This window comes from Sminthopsis crassicaudata, chromosome 1 (assembly GCF_048593235.1).
Source record: "Sminthopsis crassicaudata isolate SCR6 chromosome 1, ASM4859323v1, whole genome shotgun sequence".
Taxonomy (NCBI): domain Eukaryota; kingdom Metazoa; phylum Chordata; class Mammalia; order Dasyuromorphia; family Dasyuridae; genus Sminthopsis; species Sminthopsis crassicaudata.
The window spans coordinates 465,239,876-465,261,080 of NC_133617.1; the positions used below are offsets into that span (position 1 = coordinate 465,239,876).

A 21,205-nucleotide genomic window follows, 5' to 3' on the forward strand; every position below is an offset into this window, starting at 1 on the left:
ATGCCCTCATCAGAGAATGTGCTGTGCTCATAAAGCATAGCAGAATTGAAGTAGCTCAAAGAAAACATGATGCACAAATTTAGAAAATCCACCCCAGATATTCATAGGAACTATTTGTGCCCAATTAGTGATAGAGCATTCTGAGTTCACACTAATCTGATCAGCCAGTCAGATACACTATAACTGGACTATAACACAGTGATGTTTTTTTGGTCCTCTGTAGGCACAAAGAACAATAACTAACCAACCACCTTCCCCAATCCACCTTCCTATCTAGCAGCCCTACGCCCCCCCCCTCCATTATTTTATTCCCTTCTCCTAATTTTTTTGGGAGTAAAATGACTTTCTATACCCAAATGAATTTGTATGTTATTCCCTTTCTGAGCCAATTCCAATGAGAGTAAGGTTCAAGCATTCCCCATCATTTCCCCCACTTTCTCCTCCACTTGTAAAAGCTCTTTCTTGCCTCTTTTATATAAAATAATTTACCCTATTCTGCCTCTCCTTTTCCGTTTCTCCCAGTATATTCCTCTTTTTCACTCCTCAAATTGTATTATTTTAGATATCATCCCATCATATTCAATTCAACACTTGTGCCCTCTCCCTCTTTCTTGCTCTTGCTTTAATAATGAGAAAATTCTTATAAGATACAAATATCATCTTCCCATGTAAGAATGTAAATTAAGTTTAACCTTATTAGGTCCTTTATTATTTCCCTTTCCTGTTTTCCTTTGTATGCTTCTCTTGAGTCTTACATTTGAAAGTCAGATTTTCTATCTAGCTCTGTTTTTTTTTTTTATCAGAAATACTTTGAAAGTCCTTTATTTCATAGATTTTTTTTTTACCTGAAACATTATACTTACTTTGTTATGTAGGTGATTCTTGGTTCCTAGGTGCTTTTCCCTCCAGAATATCATATCCCAAACCCTCCACTTCTTTAAGGTAAAAGCTGCCAAACCTTTTGTTATCCTGACTGTGGCTCTGTGAATCATGAATTGTTTCTTTCTGGCTGCTTGCAATATTTTCTCCTTAATCTGGGAGGTCTGGAATTTGGCTATAATATTCCTGGTAGTTTTCTTTGGGGAGTTTATTTCAGGAGCTGTATTCTTTCCGGAGGTGTATTCTTTCCATTTCCATTTTACCCCTGATTCTAGATGATCAGGTCAGGTTTTTTTGATAATTTCTTGAAAGATGCTCTCTGGGCTCTTTTTTTGATGTTGGTTTTTTGGTAGTTCAGTAATTTTAAAATTATTCCTCCTGGATCTATTTTCCAAATCAGTTGTTTTTCCAGTGAAATAGTTTACATTTTCTTTTATTTTTTTTTTCATTCCTTTGGTTTTGTTTTATTGTTTCTTGATGTCATTAGCTTCCACTTGTTCGATTCTAATGTTTAAGGAATTATTTTTTTTCATTGAGCTTTTGTACCTCCTTTTCCATTTGGCTTATTCTGCTTTTTAAAGTGTTCTCTCCAATGAATTTTTGTATATCTTTTTCTGTTTGGCCAATACTGCTTTTTAGGGCATTCTTCTCTTCATTGGATTTTTGTATCTTTTTTTTTTTTTTTCTTTTTTTAACCATTTGGCCTAGTCTGCTTTTTAAGATATTATTTTGTTAAGTATTTTTTGTGTCTCATTTACCAAGCTGTTGCCATTTTTCCATGGTTTTCTTGCATCACTCTCATGTCTTTCCTATTTTTTCCTCTATCTCTCTCAAATCTTTTCTAAGCTCTTCCATGACCTGAGATCAATTCACATTTTTCTTTGATACTTTGGTAATAGGAATTTTTGACTTTGTTATCTTCTTTGGAGTGTGTGTTTTAGATCTTCCTTGTCACTACATTAACTTTATTTTTTTTTTCCTGTTTGTTCATTTTTCTAGCCCATTTCTTGACTTATAACTCTTTGCTAAAGTTGGGTTTTGCTTCCAGGGTGAAAAGCCCATTGTCCCAAGCTTTAGGAGTTTTGTGTTGCTGTTTTCACAGCTAGTTCTGGGAATCTATAAACTTTCAGTTCTTCCAAGGAGATATGTTCTAGGGATGTTTATTCCTCTCCTAGCCATTGTTCTGGTCTGTGAGTGACCATAGCACTCTTTTTTTTTTTTTTTTTTTTTTTTTTTTTTGTCTTGGAACTGAGACTATAGTGCTTCGTTGATTGAGGCTACAAGCTGTGGTGTGCAAGTATTGCACTTCCCCCCAAGACTGCCATTTGGATCTGAGTATGGTCTGAGTTCCAACCCCAGTGCCAAAAAAGAGAGCCCTGTAATACTCTGACTAGTTGTTTGATACACTTACCATTTGTAAGCTGAGAGCTTCAAAAGTAGCCGCTGCTGCTGCTATCATTCTCAAGGCCTAATCCCTGGTTTGCTGGGGTCTGATCAGCACTTGTATAGCCTGTATTATATCTAACAGATTTTTCCTGTTGACCTTATAAGTTATCTTGGGCTGGAAAATTGTTTTACCCTGTCCTTTTTGGTAGGTTCTGCCACTTTAGAATTTCTTTTCTCCACCATTTTGCTTCCTATAAGCATCTTAAAACTGTTTATTAAAGGATTATTCCCTGAGCTAGAAATTTATTGTTGCCAAATCAGTACTGGTAACTGATTAAAGCAAATATTTACAATTATAATTTATTTTATTTTGTTCAGTTATGTCCTACTATTTTTGATCACATTTGGGATTTTATTGACAGAGATATTGGAGTGGTTTGCCATTTCCTTCTGCAGCTCATTTATAGATGAAGAAATTAAGACAAACAGGGGTAAGTGATTTGCCTAGGGCAAAGTATCTAAGATCAGATTTGAATTTAGGTCTTCTTGACTTCAAATCCCCATGCTCTATCCACTATACTACTTACTTGCCCCAAGACAAATATACACTGTCTTAAAAATATATATTTATATTGATCCCATTGATGTGGGTTAAGATTCCTTTCTAATTCCCAACCCCTATGAATTCCAATGGGAGATAACCAGACTCTCCCAGCCCCCAATGGATCTGAGCTAACTTGGGCTGTCCTAGCCCCCATTCTAATGATCTGCTCAGGTTTCCCAACCTCCACAAACAGCTTCCTCCTTATCTAAAAACCCATTGAATTCTATTCAAATTCTAACCCTGGCTGAAACCCAGCCAGGAGCCAATCTGGGACTCCACCCACGAGCCCCTTTAGATTAAAAGGGAAACCCTGGAGTCCACTCTTTGTAGAAGTTCCAAATTTGGCATCCTTACAATGTCAAGGGTTTCTGCCCACCAGACCTGTAGCTCCAGTGCCCTCTTATCACTACCCTCAACTTTACTAACTAAACTTTACTTCCAAACCCCACAATAAACTTCTTTTATCAATTTAGGTTTTCAGGTCTGTAAATTCCTTTACAGGGGACTCTGCACTGCTACTAGTCCTCATTTAACTTTGTATCCTTGCGCCAAATCCAAGGCTATCCCCTTATATAAGGCTATCCCCACCTAAGTTATTCCAACAGCTTTAAGTCTCTCCCTATTGCAGTCAGTCCTATAAACTGGCCAAAGTAATTTTCTTTAAACACTGATCTGACTACATATATCACCTACTTATCTAACTCCAGGGACTTCTTGTTGCTTCTAGGATAAAATAGAAACATTGCTGTTTTAAATTTTAAAGCTGTGAACAATCTAATCCCAGTCTATCTTTCTGGCCTCATTGTAGATTACTGCCTCTCCTATACTTTTTGATCCAGCCAGATTGCCTTCTCTGTGTTCCTAAAACACAACACTCCATATCCCACTTCCAAACTTTGCAATTTCATTCCTAATTTTTGGTATACAGTTCCTCCTTATCTCTGCCTCATTTCCTTTAAAATATAGCTTAAGCATCATTTTCTGCATGATTCTTTCCTGATCCATTTACTTGCTATTGCCCTCCCAAATTGCCTCATATTTAACTATTTCATATATGTGTGTGTGTGTGTGTGTGTGTGTGTCTATTAGTTTTATGTTTCTGCTACATATACATGTACTTGTATCACTTTGTTAGAACGTAAATTCATTGAGAGTGGGTTTTGAGACAGAGAAAAACAGAGAGAGATTCTTAGAGAAAGATACAGAGAGGGGAAGACAGAAAATCCCAGATCTTACCTGAGGAGGGAAGTGTCTAATAATGAAGCAAGCTGGGGAAAGGGACAAGTTCAAGATTCTGACTCCTCTATATGCCATCTTTCCACTGTCTTTTTCTCTTGTCAGGGATCTATTCCTGAATAGATCCCTTAAACTTAAACTGCATTTTTTCTTCTATGTTGGTGTTAAAAACCAGAAAAGCATGCTCTTTTCCAAAGCTCTCACTAATTCCACTTCTTATATATCAGTACCATGCAAATGGATTTTGAACTACAAGCTAAACTAATATCCAGAGCCTACCATAATAGTAAGTATTTAATAAATGATTGCTGTTGTTGGTTAAGCCATGATGTATTTTTGTTGTTGTTTTTTAATCATTTTCATTAAATGTTGTTCACTGTTCAAAAATTTTACTAGGAATAGTCAAACTTATTGGCCTATAGTTTATAAATTATACTTTCATTTTTACCTTTTTAAGTACAATTTATTTTCACCCATAATCACAGAATCTCATTTATAAGATCATCTAGTCTAATTCATACCTGAGTCATTTAAATGAGATCTAGTCCATTTTATACCTGAATAAGAATCTCCTCCCCAACATATCTATAAATGATGACTATTCAACTCATATTTGAAGAAGTCCATTTAGGGGGAAGACCACTATCTTTTAAAGTAGCCCTTTTCTCTTTTGAATGTTTAATAGTTAGAAAGTTTAATTTTATTTCAAGTCTAGACTTGCTTGTTTTCAATTCCATAGTAGATAAAGTGGTCAATTTAGAGTAGAGAAGAGTTGCATTTAGATTCTGCCTCTGACACTACCTCTAGACAAATCCTTTACCTTCTCTAAGACAAAGATCCCTTATTTGTAGAATGAAGATATCTATATCACATGTAAAGTATCTTATAAACTTTATTTTTATCTTACCCATTGTTCCTTCTTCTGCCTTCTGAAGTAAAGCCTGGCAGCCCTTCAGATATTTGAAGACAGATTATGTCCATGTATGTGCTGAAATATTAAATAACCAGCTTTGGGGGAGGAATACTTTTTAAGTCTAATCTACATTATTAACATTTTTTTCTCATCATTTTCTTAAGCCTACACAGTCAACAACATAATAAATTAAGCATTAATTTGTAGCATTTGCTGATTTCTAAGGTGTAAATGCTCACACTGATAACTTAACAATCATCTATTTCTTTCCGAAGCTAACTGTAACACATTTCTGAGCCTAAGGCATTTCTTCTCAAAGTTAAACATAACAGGGTCCAATAATTGATCATGTGTCATGAACCTAAAACCCTTCAAAATCCTGGTTGCCCTCCTTAGGTGCTCCCCAATTTATCAGTGCCCTTCCTAAAATGTAGCACTTAGAACTGAATATAATATTCAGTGTATTGTGTGACCAGAGTAGAATACAGTGCATTTATTACCTTCCTAATGTTAGAACTCTGCCTATCTTGCTGCAGTCTATAGTCATGATCTTTTTTTTAATTGTCATATCACATTTTTTACTTATATAGAGTTTGCAATATACTAAAACCCACAGATTCCTTTTTCAAGCTATGTGATTTCTAGCCACATTCGCAAGGAAGGCTCAATTCCAGAAGTGGGGATATTTTCAAAAATGATTGTGGTAGAAACAAAGCTATTGCTAAAGCTTATATTAAATAAAATAAAATTGACATTAACATTCATTAAAAATTGATCACCCAAATAGCACTGGAGAGCCACATGATGGGTATGAATTATACTGTAATCCATTACAAACAAACATTTTTATAAGATAAGCAATGAAATAAAGGAATGGATGAAAAAACATTTACTATGTGATTACTATGTTCAAAACACTATGCTAAGCACTAGTGATTCAAATATTAAAAAAAGACAATCCCTCCTTATATTCTGTTGAGGAAGATAACACATATCAGACATAGAAAGGTCCCATTGTTCTTTGCTTTTTTTGTAGCAGCAAAGCCAATGGTAATGAATCTTTTTAAATATTACTTCTACTGATATAAACCATGTCTATTTCTGATATTCATTTGACAATGCCAAGGACTTTGATGGCAAGAAGTTTCTTTTCTATATCTTCAGTACGTAGAGCTACTAAAGAAGCAGTTGCCTGATCATACCTCTTTCAGAGTTTGTTCCCAGAGCATCTTTAAGTGCTATATTTGTTCTGGAAATATATATCAAAACATTCATACAAACATTCCAGAGATTCTCAAGCTTACTTACTCATTAATGGTCAGCTCTTGGGTCTTGGTGGCAAGGATTGTGAACCCATTCTCTACTCAATTATGTCTAGTCTAAAACCAGTCTAGAAGCATGATTGGCAATATGGCAGGGAAAGAGGGGGATTGCCATTTCCAGGGATCTTGGTGGATGGCAGCCTTGGCTTCTAATAGTTTTTGGGGTCTTAGGAAGATGGGGATCCAGGTGATGGTGCTGGTGTGAATCAACTTGGCTCTTGACACCCTTCCCTATTTCCCCCATATATCTTGTTTCTTTTACTAGAATGGCTTGTCTGCTCTTTAGGCAGAAGTCAATCATCAAAGTCATCAGTATATGATAAAAAGATAGAAATAACATAGGCTGGATCACAGAAGAACAGGAGGTTAACAAGAGTAGTTTGCATGCTCTACTGATATCCTTGGACTATGAAGAGAACACAAGAAGGTGTCCTAGTCATTTAATGTGCCATCCCTGGTCTTTTATAAGAGGACAAGAATTGTGGAGGATAAGTGGGCAGACATATGTAGGTTATAATCTACATTGCTGTAGAAAATACATTAATGAAATCACAGGTCTATTCAAGGATTAAAAGATTTTACTTTATATTAATAGAGATTTTAGATTAATAGGGAAGAGCCCAAAGTTATCCATAATCTTATATATACTTGTTTAGAAGTCAATAAAAATTAGTTGTTTATAAAAACTAATTGTTTTATACCAGGGTGAAAGTTCATAAATACTATAATTTATTGGTTTTAAAAATATTATCTTTTACTTTCAGTTGATTCTAGAATAAAATATTTAAAATGAGTTTTAAATTTGAATTAAATATATTGCACTAAAATTTAATTATCTTTGTAGATAACCCTATAAAAGGAACACATTTTAAGTTTTCAGAATTGAAAATAGGTAAAATTACCATACATTATAGTTAAGCTATGTGAGTTAAATCATCACAATAAATTATTCTTATTAGGATATTTAGTTATGGAAGGTATGTTTTATATATATAATCAGACATTTCTTTTATTTTTTATTTTCAGGGTATCTTGAACAAGAAAGTGATACTGTTGTTCAACTCAAAAGCTCTTCTCCTTGTATGGCTTCTAAAGAAAAACCTACAGATGATAATTTCTCACTTGTTCCAGAAAGTCCTTCAAAAAGTGTATCACATATCTGTCTTTTTGACATGTGTGTCAAAAAACCAACAAGAGAAGAAAAAACAAGCAGTAAAACAGAACTAGTTTCTATGACAGTTGGAAAGGGAGAAAGAAAAGATACTTTTGAATCACTAGACTATAAAGCATTAACCATTGAACCATACACCTCATCAGTAAATCATACTGAATCTTTTGAACCTAGTAGAAAATGTGAGGATGATTTGGATCCTTTGAGCAACTTTATCATTCTGAGAAAAAAACATATGACCATCCTGTCAGAACCTGAAGTTATTATGGATGAGGGCCACAAAGAAGGTAAGGGAGTTCTTTAAAGCCTAACCCTGATATTTTTCACCATTTCAAAATAGTATTTTCAAGAACCTAAGGAGAGAAATCATACTATCATAAAATAGGGGGAAATCACATAATTCAATTAGATTGTACAGTAGAAAGGAACAACTTTGTAATGTTATTATAACATTTAGTAACATATTTCAAGGTGCAACTTTATGTGAGTAAAGAAAAACTCATATATACAGTGTTGTGTTTTTTTTTTTTTCATATCATGCACATTTAAAACATGTTAAATCACCACAAAAATTATTCTGGTAAGGATATTTAGTTATGGAAGATATAATCAGGCATTTCTTTTATTTTTTATTTTCAGGGTATCTTGAACAAGAAAGTGATACTGTTGTTCAACTCAAAAGCTCTGCTCCTTGTATGGCTTCTGAAGAGAAACCTATAGATGATAATTTCTCACTTGTTCCAGAGAGTCCTTCAAAAAGTGTATCACATTTCTGTCTTTCTGATATGTGTACATCTGTCAAAAAACCAACAAGAGAAGAAAAAACAACCAGTAAAACAGAACTAGTTTCTATAACAGTTGGAGAGGGAAAAAGAAAAGATACTTTTGAATCACTAGACTATAAAGCAGTAACCATCGAACCATACACCTCATCAGTAAATCATACTGAATCTTTTGAACCTAGTAGAAAATGTGAGGATGATTTGGATCCTTTGAGCAGCTTTATCATTCTGAGAAAAAAACATATGACCATCCTGTCAGAACCTGAAGTTATTATGGATGAGGGCCACAAAGAAGGTAAGGGAGTTCTTTAAAGCCTAACCCTGATATTTTTCACCATTTCAAAATAGTATTTTCAAGAACCTAAGGAGAGAAATCATACTATCATAAAATAGGGGGAAATCACATAATTCAATTAGATTGTACAGTAGAAAGGAACAACTTTGTAATGTTATTATAACATTTAGTAACATATTTTAAGGTGCAACTTTATGTGAGTAAAGAAAAACTCATATTTACAGTGTTTTTTTCATATCATGCACATTTAAAAACGTATTAAATCACTACAACAATTATTCTCGTAAGAATATTTAGTTATGGAAGGTATGTTAGGTATATCATCAAGCATTTCTTTTATTTTTTTATTTTCAGAGTATCTTGATCAAAAAAATGATACTGTTGTTCAACTCAAAAGCTTTCCTCCTTGTATAGCTTCTAAAGGGAAACCTACAGATGAAAATTTCTCACTTGTTCCAGAGAGTCCTTCAAAAAGTGTATCACATTTCTGTCTTTCTGATATGTGTACATCTGTCAAAAAACCAACAAGAGAAGAAAAAACAACCAGTAAAACAGAAGAACTGGTTTCTCTAACAGTCGGAGAGGGAGAAAGAAAAGATACTTTTGAATCACTAGATTATAAAGCATTAACCATTGAACCATACACCTCATCAGTAAATCATACTGAATCTTTTGAACCTAGTAGAAAATGTGAGGATGATTTGGATCCTTTGAGCAACTTTATCATTCTGAGAAAAAAACATATGACCATCCTGTCAGAACCTGAAGTTATTATGGATGAGGGCCACAAAGAAGGTAAGGGAGTCCTTTAAAGCCTAACCCTGATATTTTTCTTCATATCAAAATAGTATTTTCAAGAACCTAAGGAGAGAAATCATACTATCATAAAATAGGGGGAAATCACATAATTCAATTAGATTGTACAGTAGAAAGGAACAACTTTGTAATGTTATTATAACATTTAGTAGCATATTTCAAGATGCAACTTTATGCGAGTAAAGAAAAACTCATATTTACAGTGTTTTTTTCATATCATGTTCATATCATTTAAAAACATGTTAAAGGATCACAAAAATTATTCTCATAAGGAAATTTAGTTATGGAAGGGATGTTAGGTATATCATCAGGCATTTCTTTTATTTTTTATTTTCAGGGTATCTTGAACAAGAAAGTGATACTGTTGTTCAACTCAAAAGCTCTGCTCCTTGTATGGCTTCTGAAGAGAAACCTATAGATGATAATTTCTCACTTGTTCCAGAAAGTCCTTCAAAAAGTGTATCACATATCTGTCTTTCTGATTTGTGTGCATCTGTCAAAAAATCAACAAGAGAAGAAAAAACAAGCAGTAAAACAGAAGAACTGGTTTCTATAACAGTCGGAGAGGGAGAAAGAAAAGGTACTTTTGAATCACTAGACTATAAAACATTAACCATTGAACCATACACCTCATCAATAAATCATACTGAATCTTTTGAACCTAGTAGAAAATGTGAGGATGATTTGGATCCTTTGAGCAACTTTATCATTCTGAGAAAAAAACATATGACCATCCTGTCAGAACCTGAAGTTATTATGGATGAGGGCCACAAAGAAGGTAAGGGAGTCCTTTAAAGCCTAACCCTGATATTTTTCTTCATATCAAAATAGTATTTTCAAGAACCTAAGGAGAGAAATCATACTATCATAAAATAGGGGGAAGTCACATAATTCAATTAGATTGTACAGTAGAAAGGAACAACTTTGTAATGTTATTATAACATTTAGTAGCATATTTCAAGGTGCAACTTTATGCGAGTAAAGAAAAACTCATATTTACAGTGTTTTTTTTTCATATCATGCACATTTAAAAACATGTTAAAGGATCACAAAAATTATTCTCATAAGGAAATTTAGTTATGGAAGGTATGTTAGGTATATCATCAGGCATTTCTTTTATTTTTTATTTTCAGGGTATCTTGATCAAAAAACTGATACTATTTTTCAACTCAAAAGCTCTTCTCCTTGTATGGTTTCTAAAGAGAATCCTGAAGATGATACTTTCTTACTTGTTCCAAAGAGTCCTTCAAAAAGTGTACCATATATCTGTCTTTCTGATATGTGTACATCTGTCAAAAAACCAACAAGAGAAGAAAAAACAAGGAGAAAATCAGAAGAACTAGTTTCTATAACAGTTGGAGAGGGAGAAAAAAAAGATACTCTTGAATCACTAGACTACAAAACATTAACCATTGAACCATACACCTCATCAGTAAACCATATTGAATTTTTTGAACCTAGCAGAAAATGTGAGGATGATTTGGATCCTTTGAGCAACTTTATCATTCTGAGCAAAAAACATATGACCATCCTATCAGAACCTGACATTTTTATGGATGAGGGTCACAAAGAAGGTAAGGGAGTCCTTTAAATTCTAACCCTAATTTTTTTACCACTTCAAAATAGTATTTTCTAGAACCTAATGAAAGAAATCATACTATCATAAAATAGGGGGAAATCACATATTTCAACCAGATTGTATAGTAGAAAGGAACAACTTTGTAATGTTACTATAACATATAGTAACATATTTCAAGGTGCAACTTTGTGTGAATAAAGAAAAACTCATATATATATATATATATATATATATATATATATGTATATATATATATATATATATATATATATATATATAGTGTTTTTTTCATATCATGCACATTTAAATGTTAAAGCACCACAAAAATTATTCTTGTAAGGATATTTATTTATGGAAGGTATGTTATATCATCAAGCATATCTTTTATTTTTTATTTTCAGGGTATCTTGATCAAAAAAGTGATATTGTTGTTCAACTCAAAAGCTCTCCTCCTTGTGTGGCTTCTAAAGAGGATCTTGCAGATGATAATTTCTCACTTGTTCCAAAGAGTCCTTCAAAAAGTATACCATATATCTGTCTTTCTAATATGTGTACATCTGTTGAAAAACCAACAAGAGAAGAAAAGACAAGGAGAAAAACAGAAGAATTAGTTTCTATAGCAGTTGAAGAAGGAGGAAAAAAAGATACTTATGAATCACTAGATTACAAATCATTAATTGTTGAACCATACACCTCATCAGTATATCATACTCAATTTTTTGAACCTAGTAGAAAGTGTGAGGATGATTTGGATCCTTTGAGCAACTTTATCATTTTGAGGAAAAAACATATGACCATCGTGTCAGAACCTAAAGTTATTATGAATGAGGGTCAAAAAGAAGGTAAGTAAGGTAGTCCTTTAAAGCCTAACACTGATATTTTTCACCATATCAAAATAGTATTTTCACGAACCTAATGAGAGAAATCACAGTATCATAAAATAGGGGAAAATCATATAATTCAATCAGATTTTACAGTAGAAAGGAACTTTGTAATGTTATTATAATATAGTAACATATTTCAAGATGTAATTTTAGCAAAAGTTACATCTTGTAAAGAAAAACATAGTGTTTTTTCATATCATGTACATTTAAAAAATTTTTATATTTGTAACTGAAACTACTATTTATAAAATATAGAGCCTTCTGCAGCTTTTCCCATTAGACATATTCTATTCAATACATTTGCTGTTCTTTTATTTTTTTTTAATATTGTAAAGTTATGCAAGTATTACACCTTCTTTGGGATACTATCTTAACTTAGCATTCATACTTGTTGGCAGGGGTCCTTGAGTTTTGCTACTAATTTAAGTTTTAAGGTTAATAATATGGGTCTATACAACAAATATAAGAATTCACATTTGTTGCTATTAACAATCAGGCAGTAGTCACAATTAGCTCTTGGATAAACGTTTCATAGTCTGTTGCCTAAAAATTCAAGTTAATATTTTCTATTTATCCTGGCACCCTTATCCCTTATTATTATTATTATTATTATTATTATTATTATTATTATTCACATAGAGTTGTATGATCAAATGAGAGATAGATAGGTATGTGTATATGCATATATGTATATATAATAAAACACAAAGTTCTTTGCAAACTTTAAAGTGCATATTTAAAAAATAAAATAAAGCTAGCCATTATTAGCTATTAACAATATTCCAGTCCAAAGAACTAGTAACTATATGTTGAACACACCAGATGGGCATTCTTATCCCCTTGATTTGACTTACAGTGCCTTGAATATAATAGGTTATAGGTGTTGGAGTCAAAAAAGCATTATTTTAAAGCTTATAAATAGCTTACAAATATTCTAGAGAAAATTAGCAATCATAGCTTTACGTTATGCTACAACTCTAACAGCATGGATTTGTTTAATTCAGAATTTATTTATTGAATACCCAGGATGCAGATTGTGGAGAAGAACATTAGGATAAGAGAAAAATAGCAAGAACAATGCTATGTGTGAATAAAAAAAGTAAACACCCAAGGATTGAAAGATCATCACTTCCTGGCAGAGATATTGGGGGTTGCTAATCCTGGAATTAGAATAGTACAAATGAATATAAAAATTCCAACATTAGAGTTAGCGAAGTGTTAATAAGAATATTCTGACAATAAAATACCTCAATCACTAATAGTTTATAGAAAGTATTAAGATTAACATTTTAAGCTCATTTTTGATAAACTGAAGGCCTTTTTCCCCTCTATTTTAACTATGCTTTATTACTAGTAATCAGTCAACAAGCATTTATTAAAGCCAGCTTAGTGTTAAACATTGTGCAAAGCAGATTAAAGACAAAAGTGAAAACAGATCTGAAAGAGTTTACAATTCAGCCAGGGAATACAATGTTTCCCTATAGTGACAGCTGCAAGGTGATTTGGTGCTAGTTGCACCTGAGAAAGCCTCACTGAACAAACTCTTGAAACTCAAAGGCAGAAGTTTGGAAGAATTGAATTTTAGGCATTAAAGACAACCTTATGCAAAATATACATGGAGATGAGAGATGGAGTACTTTGTATGAAGAATAGCAAACTTGCTTTGACTAGACCACTTTGACTAGATATATATGCAAAAGCTGAATAAATCAAGACTTCAGAAAATCTTTCTAAACATGTTAAAATTAGAATATCGCTTTTGAGAGTATATTACCATCTAGTGATCATAAGAGGAATTACACCTAAAGGATAGTTAAAACAGTTATTTTAGATCTAGCCAATTTTCCTTTTAAATATTATCACTGGAGAAATGGTTTTTTGTAATGGAGAATGCTAACTGTACACACAAAAATAAACTTTGTGAAATTTTTTGAGAATATACACATGTAAAATTGAAATGTTGATTACTGGATAACAGTTTTTATTATTTTAATTAAATAATTAAATTTATTTAATTTATTTAAATAAAAATAAAAATAATTAAAAATTTAAAAAATAAACTATTTTAATTATATATTTCATTACTAATTAATATACTTTTAAAATAACAAATACTGTTAAATGTTACATTTTTAGCCAAAAATGTTTCAACTCTACTAAAAATTAGTTTTATGTTGCCTAATATCAGGGCCATATTATAGTAATACAGTGTATCATATTTCTTTTGAATGCCCCCTCATTGTATATAGCATAGCTAGAAATACTATAGATAAAATATAGATTATAGATCTAAAAGAGACAGTAGAAGTCATCTGGTCTTTCTTGACAAATGAGTAGATAGATGCCTAGGAGAGTTTAAATGACTTGCACAAGATCATATAAATATTAAATATCAGAAATAGAATTTGAACCCAGCTCCTCTGATTCTAGAGTCAGAGTTCTTTTTATGATGCTGTCTCCCTATTTTAGAAATATAATGAATCTTAGAGATAATTCTGTTTAATCTCCCATGTAAAGATGAAAAAACTGAATCCCACAGAAACTAATTACTTAATATCTTATGGCTAATTATTTCTAAAGCTAAGTCAGATATTTTGGCTCCTAGGGCAGTTACTTCTTTTCCCACTACATTTTACCTTGATATTTATGTATATCTATGAGCTTCTTAATTTGGTCCCTTCCTTCATCAAGATACAAAACAATTATGAACCATGCCCTTTCATCTTATGTCACTTGAGTCACAGATCCAACTACAGATGCATTATAGATCCAAGTCTGTTTACTTTTGCTGCTATTATATGCCAAAGTGTTTGTGTTGATTTAACTTGAAACATCTTATGATGTTCACAGGTTTTCCTGACGTCCTTATCCCCCACAATAGTACTTGTAGACCAGCTGAAATTATCTTCAGTATAGTATTTTTGAAAGTCCTTATCATAAAAGTAACAAGGGAGTTGGTATAATCATCTCACAAAATTATGGTTCTTGTTGTCTTTGGGTACATGATAAAATCAAGTGCTTTATTTGCTTCTCCAAGGAGAACCTGTGAATAGTTCTGTTTAGCTCTAACTTCATTTTGTCCTCTAGTTTCATAAATAGTGAGAAAATCAGTATCAATCTGATTTATTTCCTCTAGTAATATAGCCATTTATTGGACAAAGAATTCACATTTAAAGCTTTTAGTATTTTATATAGTCTTAAAAATACTTAGTCAATACCCTCTGCCCCCTTTTCCAGTGTTTTTTTAAAACCATTCCCATAGAAGCAAATAGGAATTTCTTAGACTGAAAACTATTTTATCTTTTTCTTTGTATCATGAGTTGCCATGAAGGCTCTAATTTTTGGAAGATTTAAGTTTAAATCTAATCTTAGATACTTACTAGCTATGTGACCCTGGGCAAGTCACTTAACCTCTGCCTCAGTTTCCCCACCTGTAAAATGAGGATAACCATAACATAGGTCTTCGTGAAGACCAGATGAGAAAATATTTGTAAAGTGCTTCACATAGTGATTGGTGCACAGTAGATGCTATATAAGTGTTTATTCCCTCCCCTTCTCCTTAAGCAAAGAAGTCTTCACTAATTGTGAAGATTGTGCCTGCTAGGGATGAACCTCTCCATACTCAGCTAGACTTGAGCCCAGAAAGCAATCACAATCTATCACAATCATGCAGGGTATTACTAAAAGTATTGCCAGCATGGTAGAACCTGCCAGAACTTGAGCTTTGCAAGTCTATATCTCTTGAGAACTAGCCATTCCCACTCTATAATGAAACATCTTAATTTTACTTCATTACATAATTCAAGAAATACTCTAATTGAATATTCATAAATTTACAGTAATCTTGAAAAGGTTATAATTTCTTGATTAAAAAAAGTATAGCCTACTTAAGTGATTTACAAATGACATGAGTTTTTCCTGAATATATAAATTTATTATGTTTTAGAATCCAAAATGCAAAACAAAGACGAATGTACTTTGATTCTCGAAGAAGAAAGTCTTGCTGTTTGTAGAGAGCTATCCCCTAAGAAGAATCAAGAAAAGGAAATAAATAATGTCATTGAAATTCAAGCAACAGGTATGTTATAAACTGTAAAGTTTATTTAAATATAAATTACTTCACTAGGATGACCAAGACTACATTTATTTATCATGTCTATTACACTTTGTTTCATTTGGTTCAGCTCTGCCTAATCAAAGTCCCTTTCATTTGTTCACTACTAGTACATTCAAGCTCTTTCCAAATGCGCCTTCCATGTTCCCATCCCAAGTCATCTCTCCCATTTGTACTTTTATCCAAGAAAACAAAAGTTAGTTTCCTCTGCTAATTTTGGAAATGAAATGAAATTTCTATAGCTTTCTGATTTATCTTTTACCCTTGATTTGTGTGTGGTTAAAATAATTTACTATTTGTTCATATTATATTAAGATTTTTTTTTATTGTCCATGTCAAAGCAGCTCTTAGATTTTACATATGTAGGATAATACAAGTATATAATAATCTTTATACAGTGCTATATGGAATTGGATAATTAGTAAATGCACTCTAAAATATGATTGTTCTTTTGTAAGCCTATTTGTATTTAATTATAGATTAAAGTCTTTTTTCCTTCATTAAAATGAATTATTATGGAAAATCAGTTTCTCTTATAAGAACTCTCTCATGGGCCTTTGAGAGCCCTCCTGGTCCTGTCCCTAAAAAAATTTAAGATTTCAAGCACACAAAGGATATTTATGCCTTCATGACAGGTTTTTGGAAAAGTAATATAGTTTTTTAATCAACAAGAGCATATCATCTATACAACAAGTACCAACTGGTCTTTGTCACTTTTGTTTTTGCCAGACAGCCAATGCCAAGCATATAGCCTTTTAGAAGCAATAGCGACTCCTTTATTAAAAGAACTTGCTTGCCATGATAATCTTCCTATATCAAACTGGAAATTTGCCACTCTTGGCTTTGACCAAACTAGATTTTTCTTAAAGCAGCAAGAAAAAATAATAAATGATGTTTTTCTTCAAGGTGAGTAAAAATATAAGTTCATATTCCTTTAAATATACAGATAGATGCTTATATGTACAGTATATAGAGTTAAAGTATGTTAATATTCCTTTAAATACACAGATGATGCTTATATGTACATTTTTTAAAAATTTCCAATAAAGATCATAAACTGCAGTTTCTTTATTTCTATAGCCGAAAAATCTGCCAACTGGTAGCCAACTCAGAATTCTAGGCTGATCCTTAAGTGGCAGACATGCCACTTATTGTCAGACCCATATTCAGACTTTACATTTGGTAAAATACATACCATAAAGTGCTGAATTTGGAGTTAGAGAAACTTGTATTCTAATCCCAGTCCTGCCATTTATATACCTATAGAATAACATACCCATAGAGTGCCTTAAAGTGTATGTTTGTTATGTGTGTTAACTATATAAAATTAATTTAAAAATTTTTTAATGTTGCATATGTTACTTATAGTTTTTCATAAAGGCACAACTCTGATAGTTACTAGAGTATCAGCCATCCACCAATATGCAGAATGAAAAAAAAAAGAACTACTCAACTCTTAACTTTGTTTTTTTTGTTTTTCTCTCTTGACCAAGGAGAATACCCTTTGAACTGAAAAGGGTGGGGAAAAAATGGCTAAAAGGAAGCTAAAACCCCATGTTTACAAAGCAATAGTAACATTCAAGTCAGCAAATCCAGACAGATTACTTTCTATTGTACTGAAAGAACTGGTGGATGTGTTTGTTGAGCTACTTGCTGTTGTTGCTATTTGTTAGCAATCTTTGAAACATTGGGAGAATAGGAGAGGAATTGCAATTCTGAAAATAGGAAAATATCCTGATTTTCAAGAAAGATAATGGAGTGTATAGATTTTCAGCTAGTGAACTTAATCCCTGGAAAAATCCTAGAATTGATTATTTTTTAAAATGGCTAGTGAATATTTAGAAGTGTTTTTTACAGTATTGTCTAATAATACTGAACACATTAGAACAACTGGAGGATAAGACCTACAGCTATCAAGGGTTCCTTCTCCCTTTTTTTCCCCTCTGTCTTGCTGCAAGTCATTCTAGAACCCACAAAGGACAGCTCAGTAGTTGAAAGACCTACTACCACTGGAAGTTCTTTAAGTCTTTGCTTTCCCTTTCTATAGCTACAACCATTCAAAAATTATCTGAGTTGTTAGACTATTTCCACAACTTGGATGACATTGGAGATAATATACCAACTTTATTTCCTTCTAGTGAGAGAAGAACATCTGCCCTTCCCCTACACTCGAAATTTCTTTTTTTTTTTTTAATTTAGAATTTTTTTCCACAGTATATATGCATGAGTAATTTTTTTTATAATATTATCCCTTGTGTTCATTTTTCCAAATTATCCCCCCCTCCCTCTACTCCTTCCCCTTGATGACAGGCAATCCCATACATTTTACATATGTTACAATATAACCTAGATACAATATATGTGTGTAAATCCAATTTTCTTGTTGCACATTAAGTATTAGATTCTGAAGGTATAAGTAACCTGGGTAGATAGACAGTAGTGCTACCAATTTACATTCACTTCCCAGTGTTCCTTCTCTGGGTGCCCTACACTCTAAATTTCTCTAAGCTTTACCATCTACTCTGCTCCTAGACCTGACAAACCCCTAGTACTATTATCTAATCTACTGATTTAATTTAATAATCCTTAGACCTTATCATCCATCTACCCCCTTGCACATTCTTAGGACTCCTAGTTATGGGGATATGAAACTGTCTTCCCTTTTGATCTGTAAAATTAACACTCTAAAATTGTGTACTCTTTGATCTGTAAAGAAGGGAGATTCGAATCTCAGATCTTTCTGGAAAGCATACCTCCCCAGACAAGTTAAGTGGTGTCACCCTACTGGGCCATTTCTAAGGCAAATAACCTCCATTGATAGCCAGATCTCCTTTCAAATTTAGGCTGAAAATTAATTAAAATAATTAATTAATTAATTAAAGTAATTAATCAATTAATTAATTAATTAAAATTGGGAGACCCTGGTACATGCCGTTCAAACTGCCCTGAGCCCCCTGCCAAGATCTGCTCATAAAATAGGTTTCTGTTTACTTATTTCTTTGTAGAAGTCTGGAATAGGGCATAATTGTTTTGCCAAAACTCCTGTCTGCTGAGAAGACATTCTCTTCTCAGTGCCAGCCTCCATTTCCCTAATAGAACTTTGTGTTGAAGAAGTCAGTTTTTCTAGCAAAGCTGACTTCTCATCCAGCAATAAACTTCCATTTTTGCCACCTAACACTCTTTGGGTTTGTGAATTTCCACAACTCTCTGACTGCCACTAGAACCCCATCACTAGCACTTATGTGTTGATTCCCTAACTTAAGTGTTAAAAAAAAATTGAGAATAGAGACTCTTAATTTTTTCTGTGTTCCTCACTTTAATGTAGTGCAGGGCACATAGGAAATGTTAGTAAATGCTTTTTAAAAGTCTCTTATTTTGTGAACTAATTTTTTTTCTATTAACAACATTTATTTCTTTTTACTCTCCACTGAGGGGAAAAATATAAAAAAAATTTGCTAAGTCAAGCAAAACAAAATCCCACCATTATCTATGTCCAAAAATATCTTATTCTACATGTTGAATCTATCACCTTTCTATTAGACGATAGGATCCTAGGAAATCATAGTTGATTCCATTGATCAGATATTCTGTGTCTTTCAATGTTATTTATTTTTACATTATTGTTATTGTATAAATTTCCCTCATGGTTCTGTTCATTTCACTCTGCATCAGTTCATACAAGCATTCTCAAGTATCTCTAAAAACATCCACATCATCATTTCTTACAGCACAATAGCATTCAATTGCATTCATATGCTGTATTTTGTTTACCTATCCCACAGTTAATGAACATCCTTATAGTTTCTAGTTCTTTTATATATTCAAAAAGAGCTGCTATAAGTATTCTTGTGTGTATGGGTCCTTTTTCTTTCTTTTGGGGGTGTAGATTTATTATGACATAGTTCCAAATTGTTTTGCAGAAAGATGGGCCAACTCACAGTTTTACCAATAGTGCATTAATGTGCCAGTTTTCCTATAACCTCCCCCTCCAATATTCATTATTTTCCATTTTTGTCAATTTTCCCAATCTTATGAGTCTGAGATCAGACTTTAGAGATATTTTTATTTGTATTTCTTTAGTTAATAATTTGGAACATATTTTACAGATAGTTTTCCCTTGAGAGTGCTTTGTGCATTTGATAATTTGAAAATGGCTCTTATATTTATAAATTTGCATCAATTCCTTATATATCTTGGGCATAAGACCTCAGAGAAATTTGCTACAAAAATTTATTCTTAATTAACTTTTCCTTCTAATCTAAGTTGTAGTGAGTTTATTTATGCAAAAACCTTTTTCAATTTTTGTAATCAAAATTGTCCACTTTAACTTGTGTGATCTCTCTCCCTAGTTTGGTCAAGATTTCCTCTTCATCTCATTGATCTAAAAGATAAATCCTAATTAAAAACCAATATCAAAATTCTGAAAGCCAAAAAAGATATTGACATAAAAATGCTGAAAAAAAGAGAAAGAAAACCTCATTGTTCAATAAGCCCAAAAGCATAAATTACTTGGGTACAAAAATAATTACTGGAGAAATTGGGAAGCATTTTAGCAGAAATTTGTTAGATCACATCTTATATACCATAATACATTTGTCACTAATAATCCTGGGACACCTATTTCCACAAAGAGCTTTGCCTACCAAGGATTTATATAGACTGAGTTCAGTCCTGGGAAAGGAATGATCCTAAAACAAGGAGTCAATCTTTTCTCATAGTTAATGGCTCATTATTTCCTAACACTAAGAGTTCTAGGGGAAAACTCTTACATATGCCTCATCCCTGGAGCCTCCCCTAAAACAAATTAACAAAGATCCCTTCTTAGAAAATCTATTCAATGTACAAAGTATATATAAAATGGCTGTATATTTTTTTCTTATTGTTCAGTTATGTCTGAGTCTTCATGATCCTTGGCAGAGATATTGGAGTAGTTTGCCATTTACTTCTCCAATGGAACAAGATATTCAATGATTAAATAAATGACTTGCCCAGGATAACAGCTAGTGTATTTCAACTCAGGTCTTCCTGACTCCAGGCCCAGCACTCTATCCATTGAGCCATAAAGCTACCACATTTCTTTTGCCATTTAAGAAATACCTAAATCTCCAAAAACTCAGAAGCACACATTAACAAATACCTAAAACATGAAACTGTAGCTGACCACTTATTGTACTCTCTGAAAGATAAAGGCATTTAGATCTACTGAACTGACAGTTCACTTTTA

The 21,205-nt window shown here is 32.6% G+C and overlaps 1 protein-coding gene across 1 annotated transcript in view; it reads left to right on the forward strand.

Moving 5' to 3' along the window:
* Positions 1–21,205, forward strand: part of SHOC1 (shortage in chiasmata 1) — a 124,852-nt gene that overhangs the window by 58,501 nt on the left and 45,146 nt on the right. Inside the window, exons 10-12 of the mRNA XM_074280881.1 lie at positions 7,367–7,798; positions 15,835–15,945; positions 16,711–16,887. Coding sequence (XP_074136982.1) covers positions 7,367–7,798; positions 15,835–15,945; positions 16,711–16,887 — 720 coding nt within the window. The remainder of the gene's footprint in view (positions 1–7,366; positions 7,799–15,834; positions 15,946–16,710; positions 16,888–21,205) is intronic.